General features: G+C 33.5%; 1 protein-coding gene across 3 annotated transcripts in view; it reads right to left on the bottom strand.

Moving 5' to 3' along the window:
* LOC114324244 (uncharacterized) overlaps positions 1 to 19948 on the bottom strand; it is a 104634-nt gene that overhangs the window by 63356 nt on the left and 21330 nt on the right. For 2 of the 3 annotated variants that reach the window (XM_028272036.2, XM_028272035.2), the window contains 4 exons: positions 17425 to 17765; positions 11413 to 11583; positions 4753 to 5101; positions 2641 to 2920 (listed from right to left, as the gene is read on the bottom strand). In XM_028272036.2, coding sequence (XP_028127837.2) covers positions 2641 to 2920; positions 4753 to 5101; positions 11413 to 11583; positions 17425 to 17765 — 1141 coding nt within the window. The remainder of the gene's footprint in view (positions 1 to 2640; positions 2921 to 4752; positions 5102 to 11412; positions 11584 to 17424; positions 17766 to 19948) is intronic. The other variant, XM_050646396.1, reaches the window with a different exon arrangement.

The following is a 19948-nucleotide window of genomic DNA, read 5'->3' as shown; positions in this document are numbered from 1 at the left end:
AAAAAAATGCTTTTTCAAAATAACTTAAAATTATTACCAAATGATACCAAGGAGTAAAAAAATGTAGGTTTTGCTTTTCTGAATATTTTGGATTTTTTGTTTTTCTGTAAGACACAAAATTGATTAAGATATGGCTGTTCAAAATTTGCATACACTCGTGATTAGTGACTCGTTCAAGAACTTTCATCTACAGCCCTTTCAACCGATGAAACTTATATATCACATACCCCATTCCACGAATATACGACACTCTTGGATTATCGCGACAACGAATATTTTACTGTGCAAAATATGAAGAACGAAAGTAAATTGCAAATTATATTGTTGTTTATTGAAGTAATTATTAGAGCAAAATACTTTCGTACTTCTTATGTTGCACACTAAAATATTCGTTGTCGCGATAATCCAAAACAGTCGTATATTCGTGGAATACACCATATAAACAATACATACACGAATAAAGCAACTTGTGTAGTAGTAACGATTAATTTCATTTGTATTTTGGGTTTTCATGATTTTTTTTTACACAATAAAAAGGAACAATTTTATTTTGAGCGCAACTTGCTTATTTTTGACACTAAAATTTTTTAAGAAACAAAAATAAAAATTTTTTAAGCTCTTTAAAAACTTTGTAATGCGTTTTCTCCGAAAACTGCTTCATTTTTTAGTTATTTCACGTTGAAATATTCGATTTTGAATTAAACGAATATGAACCTATTTTTCATTAGCTACAACTCTGCTTCTACTGGGTCTAGAGACCTCATGCATACACCATTTTTTCATTTTTTGAAGTTATACTTCTTTAGGTACGAGGGTGAATTTTTATTTTTCTGGGCGCATGCGCACACCGACAGTATGGTATTAGTCGCTACATATTTTAAGTTATGTAGCGCAAATAAGGTGTGCGTGAAAAGAATATATTATTAGTGTTTTTAGTGAATATATTTATTATAATTTTTGCGTCTGTGGATTTGTCTTCCTCGTAATTAGTATTATTGAAAATGTTTATTTTCAATTAATCTATCTGTCACCGTGATTGTAATTATGTCCTAGAATGATCGTATATATACACAACGGTGGTAGCTCATCGGTAGAGCATTCGCCTACGGATCGAGAGGTCCCCCGTACAAATCCGAACAAAGTCGGATATTCTTAAAAAGTCTTTTTCTTTTTTAAAATTTTTGGTATTCTTTTAGTTCTTTCTAAAATTAGTTTAATATTTAAATACAATAAAAAAACTGTTTAAAGTAGATATATTGATTTCGTTGAAATCATAATATGAAGTTAGATTATATTATAATAGAAGTATAACTTCTTACGTGCGTACAAAGTACACACACATTCTTTTTTTATGAGCTATATTTTTACTAAGAACGTTTTTTTTAGATAAAATACTTACTTTTTGAGGTATTTGCGAAAAACCGCCTAAAAACGTTTTTTTTTTGTTGAAAAATGAAATATTTACTCGCAAATAACTCGAAAAGTATTAACTTGGTGAAAAAACGATATATAACAAAAGTTGCTTAAAATTAGTGGTTTTATCTATTTCCGGACTTATTTTGAACGTATATTGTTTCACCCCCAACAAGGAATGAAACTGACCCCCAGGGCGAAAGCACGCATCGGCAAAATATCACTTTTTTTTCTTGGACACCTTAGCTATGTGTATTCCAAATTTTATGTGAATCCAAGGGTTCTTCAGAGTTAACGTGCGGACTATGATTCTGCTTGTCTAAATATTTGTCGATTTCTGACGATTAATTACGATCTCGGTCGTGGCGTGCTCGCTAGCTTCAAGTGAGGTGATACTCTATTCAGTACTGTTGTGAGAATTGTCTTAGTGCGTTTAGTTCTGCTGCTATATTGACTTGCGGAACGTGAGTCCGCACGTTATACAAGTTGTCACAAATCTTCAGGTAAGATTCAATTTTAAAATATTTTGTTTTTAGGGTAAATATAAAAATATTTATGTAATTTATAATTGGGAGTGATCTACTGATTACGTTTTCTGTATATTTGATTTTTTTCTTATTTTTGTTACAGATTTTTTAAGATGAGTTTCAAAAAGCAACTAGCATATCTTAAAAAGCTGCATGCGGAATTTCTCTCTGATTCTGAGCCAGAAGCTGAACCTGACAATGCTGATGCTAGTTTGGAAGGAGATTATGAAGAAGTACAGGACCACGATACCGACATGGAAGAAGACATTGAGGAGAGAATCTTAGAATCTCGGAAGACAGCAGCGAAGATTGACTTATTTCCGTTCATTCATGTATCTACTTTGCGCAGCTCAAACATTTGTTTTTTATTTAGTCATTGTTTAGTTTCTTAGAAATAATTGTTTTGTATTTTTTTAATTTAGGTTTTTGCGATTTATAGGACTCAAAATGTGAAATGGATATATCCGTTCACTTTTATTTTTGAAGCATGAGTTTAAGTGCATAATAAATTTGTTTGCAAATGTTTTTTTTGTCTTTATATTTAAACAGTTGACAAGTTCTCAGACCGTTTTTCCGAAAATATTTGTTTTTTGGACCTTTTCTGGATGTGTGGACTGTGAGTCCGCACGTTATACTTTATGTACGATCATGCCACGTTATCTCTGAAAGGTTAAAATCTAGAGGTTTTGCAATATTTTACCGTCAGTGACTGGTCTAGAAGTACTCTGCTCACTTTCAGCGCTCAATCTGTCTGATGGTTCACAATTTTCTCTGCGAATCATATCGTTTTCATTTTTAACTTGTATTGGACCATTTCGCAATTGCTTGTGTAAGATTCGAAGGTGTTCATAACTGGTGTTGGAATATACTTTGCTCCTTTCTTGTTTAATGTGTGATATGTTGGGTTTGGTATCATTATTTGAATTCGTATTATGAGTTCTAGGACTTTCAGAAGCTGAATCAGCAAGACTTAGGTCAATCTGCAACATATACATTAGATTGTTAATAGTTATTGTAAAATTAAATAAAGAAACAAATATAAACAATGTTTAGAAGACCGTTACTCGTCAAAAGTTATCCCGCCCCAACTACTAATCAAAAAAGGGAGACAAACTGGACCAGCAGAGTTCCAAAGGAATTAATCTATGAAACACAACATTAAAATACAAAAACAACTACACTACTCAAGTAGCACAATAAAAACATTTTAGTTTTATTTAAGGTTTATAAAGTTTTTACTGTGGTAAATAAGAAGATAATGGTTTTAAAGTTACCTTGTAGATATACTGCCAGAACTTTAAAAGTGTTAAGCATTTGTCACTAGTTTTAAAGTATCTAAGAAGAGTATCAAATAAGACTAATTAATCTTAATAGATAATTTGTCTTATTGTAGTTTTAAAATGGTTTATTCTCAGTTCACTTTAAAACTAATCAGTTTTATGAAGAACTTCCGGGCTGTTTGGTTTTGTTAGATTCTAGTTTGTTACCTTTTAGTTTTATTGCAGTTTTAAAGATTCTATTAATATAACTAATAAAACCTATTATTAAAACTACTTGATCTCAAGACTATTATGTCAGTAAAACATATGCCTTAAAACTATTTTTTTAGTTTTCTTTAAAGTTGCTTTCATAAAAGTGCTATAAAAGTACTCTGCATAGTTGGTATAAACGAGTGTAGTTGTAAATAAAAATGTATACTTTTAGTTGCTGATTTGAAAAATAAATTTTTTCGTTATTGAAAATAATTAAAATCATAACGAAACGAAGAATTTTATTAAAACAAATACACAAATAATACAAAATGAACTACAACTTACTATAGGTAAAAAAAATATCAGTTATGTAATAGACATTCAAAATGTTTGCTTTCTTGTGCAATACAACAAGCGATATTATCTTAAAATGATTTGCTTACATTATTTAACATAGGTGGTGTTATAGACGCAAAAGCGTTCGAAATTCTTAATTTCATATCATCTGGAGTAGTAGCAAGTGTAGCATAAGTATACAATATTTTTGATATAACCCTATTTAAAAAATCCATCTTTGTCAATCCTGGTGACCTGGGTGGCTTTAGTAGATAGCGTGATTGTTCATTTTTAGGAACAATTAAATTTGAATATTATACACGGATGTTTATATTTTTGATAATTACCAGACCATACTGTCATAAAATTAACTACCTATATATTTTGTTTTAAAACCGATTTACAGATTAAAAATTTAAATATGTAATTGCAAATTACGCAAAAACTATGGGACCTAGGTATAGGACATCCATACACCTTTCGAAAGAGGTAAATGTGTTTAGTATAATTATTTATTAATATACATTGTGTTCCATTTAAGCAAAATATGACATATTAAATAATCCAATAATGAAACTGTAAATTTTGAAAACTCTGTAAATAAATGCGTAACAATTAATAATAGAGTACATCCAACCAGTATCCAGCTATTTAAATGTAGAAGTAATTGTTTTATAGTTTCTTAAATAACTTGAGAACAAGCCTTCTTTTAAAACTTTAAATTTTAAGAAAAGTCAACATAACTCAGAACACTCTGTACATGGGTATATGGAAGCCTTGTAAAACTATACCTTATTTTTTACGGACAATTAAAAAATGCAATAAAATACAGGGCGTTTCATAAGAAATAATATAACTTTGATACATCGCCATTTATTGGGACACCCTGTATATTTAAAATGTATTACAGATCTTTTACCGTTTTGCTGTAATCTTCCATCCCGTTAGTGGTGACTCACCCTGTATAATAGGTAATAAAATAGAGTAAAATTAATAATGTTTACCTCAAGAAAATCCTTATCTTCTTTAATAGGTATAGGACGATATTGTTGTTTACCCAACTCTATCGAACCTGGTAGGAAATTTGTTTTAAGAGGAGGTCTTGGTGGTTTAATATCCTCATCTTCTTCAATAGGCACAGAACGGTGTTGGTCAATGGTCCCCACGACTGGACCAGGTTTCAGTTTGTTTTTAAGAGGAGACCTTGGTTGTTTAATATTTCCCTCGTCTCTAATAGATACAGGACCATGTTGTTCCACACGCGAATCAAATGATTCTTGTTTCAAGCGTAAATTAACAGGAGAAAATAGTAGTTCCTCATGTTCCTCCTCATCAGACGTATACGGACTTTCACTAATAAAAAAATAACTGCAATGTACAGATCTATACTTTCATGTACAGGTGAGGCAATGAAGCAGTAAAAAGCCCAAAACCTACCAAAATTTTGCCGTTGGATTACATTGCATCTCAATGAAACTTGTTGCATTCGATTCGTTACAGTCTTAGGAAATTTTGTGTACTAACGTGACGATGGCGAAATGCTAATTGCCTGACTGAACAAGGAAAATGCAGTTCGAGGTGATAAAAATGATAAATTTGTAATCTTGAAATAACTGACGGAGCTGAATTCAATATTACTATACTTCGAAGTAACTGGTGCCCAGGATAGGCCCCTCGTCTGGAGTTTTATGCAAATAAGATACAAAACCAGTGCAAACTGCTTACTCGGGGGGTTTTTGGGTCGCAAATCACGAATATCATGGCGGCGATGGTCTCCAACGCACCTGATGCCCAGGACGAGCCTCGTTTCCTGGTGTTTAGTGAACATGTTAAATGTTCAGAAATTGTTCAGTGCAAACGCGTTACTCGGAGGTGTTTGGAATCGCTTAACACGAATATTATCTCGGCGATGGTCTCCGAGGCACCTGTTGTCCAAGGCGAGCATTGTCTCCTGGAGTTTTGTGAAAATTCAATACAAAATCAGTGCAAAGTAGTAGCACGGTTGTTTTTTGGGTCGCTGAACACGAATATCATGTTGGCAGTGGTCTCTGGGGCACTTGGTGCACAGGACCCACTGATTTTGTATCAAATGTCCATAAAACTTCAGGAGACGAGTCCGCTTCTGGACAACAGGGCCTTTGGAGACCATTGCCGACATGATATTCATGCTAACTGACCCCAAAAACACCCCGAATAACAACTTAGCACTGATTTTGTATCGAATTCTCACAAAACTACAGAAAACGTGGCTCGCCCTGTGCACCACGTGTCTCAGACCATCGTCAACGTTATATTCGTGTTCAGCGATCTCAAAAGCCTCCGCGTAATGAGTTTGCATTGATTTTGTATCGAATTTCAACAAAACTCCAGAAAAGGAGTTGGCGCCACTAGCCTACGATATCATCGCCGTCATGATATTCGTAATAAGCGACTCCAAAAACCACCCGAACAGTAATATTGAGCTCATTTCCGTCAATTATTTCCAAATTACAAATTTATTATGTTTCATTACAACCACAAGCGTTATTAGAGACATAAAAAACATAATACAGGGAAACGGGAAAAACGGCGATACCGCGTAATTTTCAGGGGCAACTCCGAATTGCATGAAAATTTGGATTTAGGTTCTACTTACCCTCCACTTCAAAGTTGAAATTGTGCCGTTGGTTGCTTTTACTTGGGGGGTGACGGTTACCCCTTCTTGGGGGCGAAAAAACATACGTCAAGATAAGATCGGAAATGGATAAATTGGCTGATTTTAAGCAACTTTTGTTCTATATAGTTTTTTATACAAGTCAATACTTTTAGAGTTATTTGCGATTGAAAATGTTTACTTTTCGACAAAAAAACTACGTTTTCAGACGGTTTTTCGCAAATAACTCAAAAATTAAATATTTGACCGAAAAAATATCCTTAGCAAAAGTGTAGCTTATAAAACATCGAAAAAAATGGTGTATCAGTAAAGTCTATCAATCGAGTAAAAACAAAGTTGTAGCTCATGAAAAATACGTTCTTATTTGTCTAATTCCAAATCGAATATTTCAAGGTGATATCCCGAAAAATAAGTGAGTTACGCTCAAAATATAGTTGGCCTCTTTTTTTTTGATGAAAAAATCATGAAAATCTCCCCGTGTTTAGCTCCCCAAATAAAATGAATCGCTACCGCTTTACAAACAATTTACTTACTTATCTATTTTTTATATGATCTGTCAGTCTCACCGCTTTAAAGTGCTTATTTTTGAAAGGGTTATAGTTGAAAAAGCTTGAACGGGTCACTACTTACGAGTGTATGCAAATTTTGAACAGCCATATCTTAACCAATTTTTGTCTTACGGAAAAACAAAATGAAACTAGCATATTTATAATAGCAAAACCTGCATTTATACTCTTTAAGATTTTTCTTATCACTAATACTTTTTAAGTTATTTTGAAAAAAGGAAACATTTCACAAATTTTTTGAAAATTTTTTTTACTATAAAACCAATTTTTTTCAAAACTCTTCTTTCTTACTCTTCAAACCAATCAACCTTACAGATCATATAAACAATAAACATACAGTTAAAATAAATGGAAATCGGTAACGATTTTATTTAGGGTGCTAAATAGAGGGAAGTTTTCACAATTTTTTTACCAAAAAAAGGGGCCGACTTTTTTTTTCAGTGTAACTCGTTTATTTTTGATGCTAGAAACTTTTGTACAAAACAAATATAAAGATATATATTTTTTAGATACTTTAAAAATGTTAATACGCTTTTCCCGAAAAGTGCTTAATTTTTCGGTGATTTCGCGTTGAATTATTCGATTTGGAATTAGACGAATAAGAACGTATTTTTCATAAGCGACAACTTAGTTTTTACTCAATTTATACACTATTATTTACTTACTGATACACTATTTTTTTCGTTTTTTTATAGGCTACACTTTTGCTAAGAATATTTTTTTCGATAATATATTTACTTTTTGAGTTATTTGCGAAAAACGGTCTGAAAACGTAGTTTTTTTGTCGAAAAATCAACATTTTCAATGGCGAATAACTCGAAAAGTATTGACTTACGTAAAAAAATTTATAGAACGAAAGTTGCTTATAATCTGTCAATTTATCCATTTCCGGACTTATTTTAAACACACGTTTTTTATCCCCCGAGAGGGGTAACTGGCACCCCCCCCCAAGTAAAAGCAACCAACGGCACAAATTCAACTTTGAAGTGGAGGGTAAGTCAAACCTAAATTCAAATTTTCATGCAATTCGCAGTTGACCCTGAAAATTACACTCCAAAACGGTCATTTATTGGGCTACAATAGCTGATATAATCCAGTGTGTTTTAGATAACTTATTGTATTTCTAACAGTCATGTTTACTCCTAAGGCTTCCTTTATATTCTTTGGGATGTTGTGCTTCTTTCTTGTAGCTTCGTATATTTCCTTCTTCTTCTTTTTCTTGTATATTGGCACTACTGCCTGTTTTTCTTCAACGGTGCCTTTCATTCTGTCTCTAAATTGCCATTCCATCGTTTCCTTGGGCGTCCTATACTTCTTCTGCCTAACGCTGGCTTGTCCCTGGCTATTCTCTTACTATCCTTGATTCAGACATCCTGCTTATGTGTTGATTCCACTCTTTTTTTCTGTTCTTCACCCAGGTATTTATATTGTCTACCCCACATATGCGTCGGATTTCCTCACTTCTTATCCTGTTCTGTAGTCCTTTTTCAGCAACCCTTCTTAATATCTTCATTTCGTTGGTCTCTAGATGTCTTTAAGTTTTGCTTGTATCTGGTCTTGTTTCGGTCGTGTAAGTCATAACTGGCCTAATAACTGACTTATATATTCAGGCCTTTGTTTCCACTATCACGTGTCTGTTTTTCCAAATTGTGTCGTTTAGGCATCCGGCCGTTCTACTGGCTTTAATTATTTGTTCTTTTACATACTCTTCTTCGATATTGTTGTCGACTGATAGATTAATTTCCATGTACATATTTGAAAGTCACTACTTGTTATATAATTTGATTGTCTAACTCCAATTTGCATCTTATTCATTCTTTGTCTATTACTAAGCTTTTTCTTTTTGGTCCGATATTTCCATATTTATTTCTTTTGCGTTAATGTTGAATTCGTGCAATAATCTTTGTAGGTCGTCTTCGCACTCTGCTACTAACACGGTGTCATCAGCGTAAAAGAGTATTTTTATCTCTCTATAGCCCATTTTGTACCCTCTTTTTTTCTTGACTTGTTTTATTATTGCATCCAACATTATGTTCAACAGTAGAGGGCCTAGTGATTCGTATATTTTGAACTGAGTTAATATATGCTTCACGGAGAGTGTTGTTTGGTAATTTTCGCATATTGGTGGCATAGTTCGCGTGAAGAGGTGTTTATGGGTTAAGTTACTGTGTCTCAGCCGCAAACGTGTTATTCTCACTTGGTCGGGTCTATTCGCTGTTGGTTGGAGCCACGTTTTCACTAATTGTTTAATTTCTTTGAGTTTGTTTTGTGATGTACTCCACTTATTTTGCCACGCACTTACACTTTACATTTTATTTCTGCCTTCAAATCATAAGTAGAACAACAATAAGTAGATACTTCGTTAATATGAATGGAGTTCTGGCTGAAGGATGCCAAGCGGTCCAGAGGATCTGGTTCTTCATTTCCTTGTATACCTGAATGCGATGGGACAAATCACCAAGTCGACAGTAACCTTATTTTCATTTACAGTCGCTATTTCTGATTGAATCTGTGAGGCGATTGGATTATTGGTATATAAACGTTTGATAGTGTGAAGTGAGCTTAGTGAATCGGTTAATATGAGAGACACGGACTGTTTCGACTCTTTTATGTAGCGAAGGGCTTAATGTAGAAAAGAATAATGTACAAACTACAGGGCTATAAAACTGCTTAGCCACACCATGAACATATGGGAAAGAGTAATTGATAGACGGATACGGGAAGAGACCGAAATATCCGAGAATCCATTTGGCTTTATGCAGGGCAGATCAACAACAGATGCAATTTTCATTATAAGGCAGTTGATGGAAAAATACAGGAGTAAAGAAACAAACGCTCATATGGTATTCATTGATCTTGAGAAAGCATATGATAGAGTTCCTCGAGAGATTCTGTGGTGGGCACTCAATAAGAAAGGAGTCCTTGGTGAATATGTAAAGATTGTGAGGGATATGTATGAGGGAGTAACGACTAGTGTTAGGACAGGTGTGGGAGAGACTGATAAATTTCATGTGAAAGTAGGATTGCACCAAGGCTGTGTGCTTAGTCCGTATTTATTCTCATTAGTTTTGGACCAGATAACAGTGAAACTACAGGGTAACATTCCATGGTGCTTAATGTATGCTGATGATGTCGTGTTAGTAGAAAATGGTGAAAGAGACTTAGAACAAAAACTGGAACAGTGGAGGCAAGCTCTGGAGGAAAAAGGTTTAAAACTTAGTAGGACAAAAATAGAGTATTTGGAATGTTCATTTAAAGATGGAGTTACTACAAATAAAATGGTATCTTTGGATGGTGAAATGATTGTGAAAAGCAATAGTTTTAAGTACCTGGGATCGGTATTACAGTTATGGAGAAATAGATGGAGATGCATGCAGTAGAATTAGGGCTGGATGGATGAAGTGGAAAGAAGCGAGTGGTGTGTTGTGTGACACAAAAATTCCAATGAAGCTGAAGGGAAAATTCTATAAAACAGCCATAAGACCGGCTATGATGTACGGAACTGAATGTTGGGCAGTGAAAAAGAAAGAGGAACAACGAATGCATGTGGCGGAATTGAGGATGCTTAGATGGATGAGTGGAGTGACAAAAAAGGATAAAATTAGAAATGAGTATATTAGGGGAAGCCTAGGTGTGGCACCAATTGATGCCAAAATGAGAGAGCATAGGTTAAGATGGTTTGGTCATGTTCAACGTCGAGACGTTAATCAACCAATACGAAGAATAGCTGAAGTGCAGATTCCTGGAAGGAGTAGGAGAGGAAGACCAAAGAAGACCTGGGGAGAGACGATAAGGCAGGACATGTCGGTAAAGGGGATTAACATTGATATGACCCAAGATAGAATTGTGTGGAGAAATGCAATTAGGGAAGCCGACCCCGCATAGGGATAAGGCAAAGAGAATGATGCATGTAGAGAAGGGCTTGTAATATTGCATATAACTCTGCAGTGTATCGTGAAGTAATGGGATTGAATTTAAATTTTAAGGATGTATTGGGTGCAAGAATGGTCTGATGATATGGATGCGTCAGTGTATATCTTATAGTGATTTTTGTAAGTTTCCATTTCTATTAAGAATAATTGTTTGATCTGGAGCTGGAGAAGTTAGGAAATTTATTGGGAAAATATCAGGAAATTGAAGATGTAGACCATAAAGGATTCTCCTAACTGTTTCGTAAAATGGTGGATCTAATCTTGTTGCAGAGAAAGTATCTTGAAATATATCTGTGAACGTATTGGTATAAAGACTTTGGAAAATGCATGTTCCTTGTTCAATGATGTAAGTTTCATTTCGCTATCACTTTAGCTCCCAGTTTCTTAAGGCTCTTACGAATCGAAAGCCACAAGTCATTGAGATGCATCCAAACTACAAACATTTGGTACGTTTATTGCTTCATTGCGTCGCCTTTGAGATAAACAACGATGAGTAATGAACAACGTACACACCTTTTTAATTGTGTCTCTTCTGGTATTCCTTCTTCGGAATGCCAACTCGATACATCGAGTTCCTGATTATCACTTACACTCTCTGAGGTAATTGTACTTGTACTCTCTGACCGAGGAGTATTTTGTTTGGTTTCACCGGGCAGACCGACTGTACCATGAAGGCGTCTAAACCTGAAAGAATATTTAAAATGTAGTTAAAGGCTATAGCGGGATAAGATGGTCAAAAATGCCCCCGCACCGATCAGCGCCGCTTGATATGTTTTCGATAAAGGGTATAAAATTATGCACTCATGAAAATTTTTAGCTTCCCGGAGGTCCTAGAACCTCTTAAATCGAGAAAAGAAGAATTTTTAGGTTTTATTTTTTTCTGAGCGCAATTTTAATTTAAAAAATCTGAAAAAATTTAGGAGGATTTATATTTTGAATACAAAACAGCCTGATTTTTTTCAGATTTTTGTAATAAAAAATAAGCCCAGGAAAAATTTTTGAAATTTTCAAAAATTTTTTAGGTTATGTAAATATGATTTGGCCAACTTTTAAATAGTATTTTTTTGTGTATTTTTTGTCGTTCTTTTTAATGGCAGAGACAGAATTTTTAATATCTGAGCGGAAAGAATGAAAAAATTGAAAAAATCGTTTTTGGCTGTCTCGAGATGCATCTCGGGACAGCCAATTTTAGGATTTAGGATCCTGACTACAACAACTGAAAAAACACAAAGTGTGAATTTTGTCATAAAATTTGGTATGTGGGCTTATAATAATATTTGGAACAACTTTTCCAAATAACTTTTTGCGATATCTCTAACGCGAAGCAAATCGAATCGCATATCGAAAATTTCGACTATTTTAAAAATTGTGAACAATCAACCTGTATGACTGTGCCAAATTTCAAATCTGTATATATTTTGATAGCTGAAATATAGGGGTGTCTTCATCTTAAATGCGACACACTGTATATTATTATCATTTTGATAATTTATTGCAACTAATATAGTCGTATTTTTTATACCTGGATTCAAAATATACATTCAAAATACTGACTAAATCACTAATTTTATCATAAAAAGTTCAAATTGATTGCATTGAAGTATTGAACCAATTAACTATTAACCCATAAGATCCTGAAATAATTTATTTAGCAAATTTTATTTTTTGTTTATTTTGATGTATTCAGGAGAAGCTTTTAACACAAAATACATACGTTTTTTTTCTTAATTATTTTTGATATTTTAGAAAATTGCCGTTACATATATGTAACGCTAGGAAGATATAGCAGCAAAAAATGTTTAAAATATTTCCGATTATAAATTTCAAAATAACAAACAAATTCAAAACTAGATAAATGAAAAATCATAATCAAGTTATTGTAGATGAAAATCTATGTTGCACTTGATGCACACTCCCACATTGCACTTGCAACCCATGGTACGCACATATGAACTACAGCATTCATCTGCATAACGTCTCCTTTTCTTATCAGGAATATAGGTCAGGAGATGATAAATCTTATCATATCTTATATCTGCGACTACTTTGAACGAAGATGGCCTGCCTGCATCTTTTGGTTTGGTACCATACTTCGTAAGATACGATGTTACTAGATACCTTCGAAATTCTAGTTGTAACATAGGATCATAGCATCTATTATGTCCAGTTATGTCCAGCATCAATATAAATAGACTAATAGACCATTATGTCCATAGTTATGTCCAGCATCAATGTAAATAGACACCACTACCATTTTTTAGAGCAAATTCCTACTTTGTATGTAGCTACATTCTGGTCCATAAGATCAACTTCAACTTTTCTTTCACTAGTTTTTTAGCTTTTGTTGATGATCTGGAAAGTTGACCCTCGGTAAGATCATCATATATTTCGGAATCTCTTTCACTATTTCGTAAAACAAGTTCAACAGGTGCTCTAAGAATTTTCTCGGACAGCCTGTTAAAATCATTATATTCCTCATCACCAGACTCCTCGTCTGTAAGCACATTCAATTCTGGGGGTTCAGTACCTATATGTATGTATATAGCATCAACGTTCAAAGTTTCAACGGCATCAAGCATCTCCAGCGCTTCTTGAAGAGAAACCCCTTTTCTGAAACAAAAAATACGTTACAATTCTAAAAGTTCCGATTTTTGCTCCCATATGTTCCTAGCGTTACATATATGTAACACCAAAAATTAAAGCCATTTTTTACAAAACCAGGATAAAATTTCTAAAAATTTATATTATCAATAAGAAAAGACATTAATTGATTCTCAATTGAAAACACTTTAAACAAAATATAATAACAAAAGAATAGTAAAAATATACTTACTCAAACTTGAGATCCATTTTTACCATAAATAATAAACACCGTCACATAAAACACTCAACTAAATAAACAGGTTAGATCAAATACTCGAACCAACTGCTGAGAAAACTAGGAAACAAGTGTCCCTTGAAAGTCTTGCATCAACATCTAGTTAAAATTAGAATCACTTCCCGAATTTAAGGCTCAAGATTTTAGCGGTTTCTGCGTTACATATATGTAACGCTAGGAGCTTAAGGGTTAATATGTAATAATATAATATATAGGTACAGAGTGAGGTTTATGTACGGAAACCCTTAATTATCTCGGAAACGGTTAGCACGATTTTTATAAATTTTGGTGGGTAGGGGTTTTCTAATGCGGCCGATATTATAGTGATAATTACATTGTTGTCAGATCTTCCGTTTTTTTCTAAAAATCTAATTAAATTTTTTACTTCAATTGAAATACCCTGTATATTTTTTGCGTTTTGAAGTCCTCAAGAAATTCTAATAATTTTTCATGTTATATTATATAAAAGACCTTTTTTCTTCCCAATGATCCAAAGAAGAATGTAAAATAATGTCTACACGGGCCGAAAAAATTGATTTTTATAATTTGTTTAAATTTTTTTTAAATACATGTAGCAATAACTCCGAAACTATGGCATTTAGGTATAGGGAATATAACATGAAAAATAATCAGTATTTCTTAAGGACTTCAAAACGCAAAAGACATACAGGGTCTTCCATTTGAAATAAGAAAGTTCATTAGATTTCCAGAAAATCGAAAGATCTGACAACAATGTAATTATCACTATAATATCGGCTGCATTAGAAAACCCCTACCCACCAAAATCTATAAAAATCGTGCAAGATGTTTCCGAGATAATTGGGGGTTTCTATACATAAAACTCACTCTGTCTATTATAATTATTATAATATTATATTAATACGCATTACTTGGTTCAATACTTCAATGCAATCAATTTGAATTTTTTATGATAAAATTAGTGAATTAGGCAGTATTTTGAATGTATATTTTGAATCTACGTATAAACCACGGTATAATAAACTCGGGGTTATAAACAGGGTATAAACAATACGACTATATTAGTTGCAATAAATTATCAAATTGATAATAATATACAGTGTGTCGCATTTAAGCTGAAGACACCCCTATATTTCGGCTATCAAAATATACAGATTTGAAATTTGGCAGTCATACAGGTGGATGGTTCACAATTTTTAAAATAGTCAAATGAAATTTAATTTTTAAACGCGGTCTACTGCGAATCCACTAACAGGGTGAATTTTCGATATGCGATTCGATTTGCTTCGCGTTACAGATATCGAAAACAGTTATTTGGACAAGCTGTTCCAAATATTATTATAAGCCCACATACCAAATTTTATGACAAAATTCACAATTTTAGTGTTTTTTTCAGTTGTTGTAGTCAGGATCCTAAATCCTAAAATTGGCTGTCTCGAGATGCATCTCGAGACAGCCAAAAACGATTTTTTCAATATTTTCATTCTTTCCGCTCAGATATTAAAAATTCTGCCTCTGCCATTCAAAAAAACGACAAAAAATACACAAAAAAATACTATTTAAAAGTTGGCCAAATCATATTTACATAACCTAAAAATTTTTTGAAAATTTCAAAAAATTTTCCTGGGCTCATTTTTTATTACAAAAATCTGTAAAAAATCAGGCTGTTTTGCATTCAAAATATACATCCTCTTGAATTTTTTCAGATTTTTTAAATTAAAATTGCGCTCACAAAAAAGTAAACCCTAAAAATTCTTCTTTTCTCGATTTAAGAGGTTCTAGGACCTCTGGGAAGCTAAAAATTTGCATGAGGGCATAATTTTATATCCTTTATCGAAAACATAAGTAGCGGGGCTGATCGGTGCGGGGGAATTTTTGACCATCTTATCCCGCTATAGCCTTTAATACTATAATCACGATAAAGATGCAGAGTCAATCCAAGCCAAGTGGTCCAAAGGTGGTTGCTTGACATACATGCAAACATAAGTGAAAATATTGGCAAAAGAGCGAAGCCATGTTTTCCGTGAAAATGATCAACACGCTGAAACAAAAATGGCCACCATTGGCAAAATAATTTTTTTAAAAATAAAATGAATGCAATTTTGTATGCTTTATAAAATGAAGTTTAATTGGTAGAAAAATATTATGCAACGAGCATTTATGAAGCGAGTATGAGGGATACGAAACGAGCCGCCTAGCGGCGAGTTTCGTATAGAGTACGAGCTTCATAATGATATAATTAAATGCAAGTTGTATACACGATTTTTTCTATGATCATTCACAACAAAAAATATATTCAAAATTAATTTTGTAACGCAAACAAATTAAGTAGTTTGTCAGTTTGTTTACATATTGAGAACTGTCAAAGCGTAAGTATTTGACTCGACATTGGTCACTGCGCATGTGGCACCTTCAACGTGACTGTCATCTCGCGATTCTATTGGTTAAAAATATGTATAGTAATGAAAATCTGTATCATAATGAAGTTCATTCATTATGATGCAGGCAGTGAAATCATAATGGAAATATTATATATTATAGTATGAGAATAGAAAAAAAAATATTAAAAATAGTCAAGCAACCAACTTAATTTATACAGGTATAATAGAGTGTAACATCACAGAACTCGTTTTCGATTGGTTGACCAGTTCTTACCTAAAATAAAAATAACCTGATAAAATAATGGTTATATTCATTATTTTATCAGGTTATATTCATTTTAGGTAAGCACTGATGATGATTGGTCAACCAATCGAAAACTAGTTCTGTGATGTAGCCCTTTTTAGGGATTTTTAAATATATACCTTTCATAAAGGATTTTATTCGTTTTTTGAATAAAACCAGCTCAGAACTAGCAACAACTTAAGCAAATGCATTGAGAACAATATCGACGGCGGAAAGGCAGGATCTCATAACTGAAAATGAGTTACTTCAGTTTTCGCTTTAGAATAAGTGTATCGGCACCTATTAAACAGTGGTTACAGCTGGGAAAATTCCCGGAAGGCTTTCCCAGCTGTAACCGCTGTTTAATAGGTGCCGATACACTTATTCTAAAGCGAAAACCGAAGTAACTCATTTTATACAAATTTTTCAGTTACGAGGTCCTGCCTTTCTGCCGTCGATGAGCCGAAGGAGAAAGCAACTAGAGTGATGTTTACAAACTGACTTGTGGTGACTGTCCGAAAACTTATATCGGTCAAACGCAGAATCTTTGACAAACGGATAGCAGAACACAAAAGGGCTTTCAACAATAGAAAAACAGATTCTACATACGCACTTCACCTTCTAGATCATTATTTTTCTTTTAATGAACAGTTTCAAATTCTTCATATTCAAAATAAAGGTCTTAAGCTATCTTTATTAGAATATAAGAAAATTAATACATTGAAAAATACAGATATAATTCTGAATGACCAACTTGAGACAAACAGCTCCCCACTCCTCAACCTATTCAGTTAAAGACTTTAAAATGCAAACACATAGTAAAATTAATCACTTGAGAAAAGCACTCTGCCGAAACAGCTTTAGTTACATAGTTTTATAATAAATTTTGTAGAAGTATCGAAAACAAAAGCTTTCAGGGTTTTATTTCTAGACAACAGTAAATGTATATAACTAGTATTTTCTGTGTATTTAATATTCAATAAATTTGGTTATATAAAACATACCTAACGATAAGACTCTTTGAATACAACTGTGTAGAATGCGTATTCTGAAATGCCTGTACGGCATCATCGACATTGTAAAAAGATACAAAAGCGTATCTTGTATATTTCATCTTCTTAGCGTACCCTATGTCTATCCTTTTTTGTTTCGGATACGTCTTGATTATATCCTCTTTCGTGATTTCCTGTGCCAAGTTACCGACATACAGAGTTAAGGGATCTATGTCAGATGGCTGTAGGTTTTGTTCATCTTCTCTGTCTTTTTTAAACTCGGCTGTCAAAAACCCTAGCCCGAAGGGTATTTGATTCAACTGTTTAATTACTGTCTCTGGGTCCGCGGATTCCTATAAAAAAAGAAAACACCATCAATACAAATTAACGAAAATATAATCAAATAAAATTGATAATCGTTTATAAAATTGAATGTAATATTACAATGAATGTAATATTTAATATTACATTCATTAACAAATTATATGACAATAAGTATGTTCGCGGAAACAGTCAGTGACTAGTCCACGACAAAATCGCATGCGCACTTTAATTCCATATTATATTTATTTAATGTAACATTATCGTTGATTGATAAATATACCAGTAAATTAATAGTTAATAATTAATTCATAATATTAATTAATAGTAGATATACCTTGTTTATCTATCAACGGTATTATTTTAAAGTGCGCATGCTCCACTTGCCGTGGACTAGTCCGTGACTGTCTCCGCGAACATATTTAATAAATAAGCTGTAATGGTATTCAAATTTTATACAACAGTGATGTGGAAACGATATAAGAGTGCAGAAGGATTTAGAGAACCAAAATCAATAAAACATTTGAAAATTCGAAGATTTCTCAACTAAAGATAATGTTACAAAAAATAAAAATATGTTCAAATAGAAATCGAATAAAAAATGATGTATTAAAAAAAACAGAGGAATGGATAATGAATGGTAAATCAAAACAGATGGATCAAACAGATCCAAAAGTTGTTTTTTGAAAATCTTATAGTCAACAGGTCTTAAAGGCTTGTAATTTCTCCGGAAAACGGTTTTGCTCCATTTTCTCCTGTCCATGGTTACAGTTCTTCAATTTGTTATCATCCCAATTGTGTCCAGGTCTTCCTTACGCACGTCTAGCCACTTTTTTCTTGGTCGTCCTCTTCTACTCTTTCATTCCCCTCTCATCAGCGAGTCCTCCACACGTTGCCAGCCACTCTCGCAAGACGACCTAACCAACTAAGTCTCTTTGTTCTGATGATCTGGCTTATTTCTGGTTTTCAGTACAGCTCTCTGATATCTGCATTTGTTCGTCTCCTCCAAACGTCTTCATCGTCTTTGACTCCCCCGAATATCTTCCTTAGGATACTCTGCTCCCAGATGTTCAGCATATTTTCTTAATTTTTGTGCATGACCCATGTTTCGCTTGCGTAAAGAACTGTGGGCTGGATCACTGTTCGGTATAGTCTCAATTTTGCCTTTCTGGAGATGTTTTTTGCTCTTAGCAGTATGTGTAGAGGGCTCCGACAGTCTTCTTTCCTCTACAAATTCTCTTCTAAATTTCTTGGATTTCTTCCCCTTTATTTGTTAGAGTTAGTCTTAGATAATCAAACTTTTGAAAAACTTAAGACAATAAAAGATATCATCCTTGTTTTAGACCTTATTGGTTGTAAATCTATTACATAGTTTCTTTCTTTTAGATTCGATACGTTATTTGCACACAAAGAAAGTTTGCATACTGAAATTACTGTGTCAGTGATATTTGTATTTGTAGAATTTCCCAGTTTATTTTGAGCCTTTTGATATATTTTTTTTTTAATTTGTTAGATGAATTCTTGATCAAATGCTTTTTTGGGCGTTTTAGAGACACGGGACTTGCGGGTTCCATCTTTGTTAGAGTTCCCAAATCATCTAGAGTAGGTACAGCAATGGAACGTAAGATATTCCATACTTTGTATTTCCTCACGGTCACAGTTTACATCGTCTTGGTTTAGTTTCACCTATTTTGCCATCTTTGATTTTACTAGAGCGACCTCCTGGGGAAGAGGAAATTATTCGACGGTTCATCCTGCACTGTTCCAATTTGTTTAATTTTCTCTATGTGCTCTGCTACATTTTTGTGTTTGAGAGATCTGCGAAACAGGTTGTGTTCCATTTTCACATGTCAAAAATATTATTATATTTTTTACTGTGTTTAATCTCTTATTAAAACCCTTAACTTTAAATAAAACTCAAGCCAGCCCTATTCAATAGTACCGTTTTATCCCTCCTATTTCTTACCCTCTCTCCTAATCCCTTACAGACAGACAATATACTTGGATTCGCTACAGGAAAAATCCTTCTCTCTCTCATCAGCCGTTCGACGGTCAACAAGTACCACTCACACGTGAGGGTGCAATCTCTTCGCCACGATCTTTCGACGTATCAAGTCGGTACCGCTCATCTCTTGACGGTTCAGTCGATTTCACAACAGTCAAAACGCGAGGCACGTGGTACGGAAACAGTCATCTCGTATGTGACCGGCTTCAG

This window comes from Diabrotica virgifera, chromosome 3, assembly GCF_917563875.1.
Source record: "Diabrotica virgifera virgifera chromosome 3, PGI_DIABVI_V3a".
NCBI lineage: Eukaryota > Metazoa > Arthropoda > Insecta > Coleoptera > Chrysomelidae > Diabrotica > Diabrotica virgifera.
The sequence above is the reverse complement of the archived record's forward strand: the minus strand, read 5'-3'. Positions and strand labels throughout refer to the sequence as shown.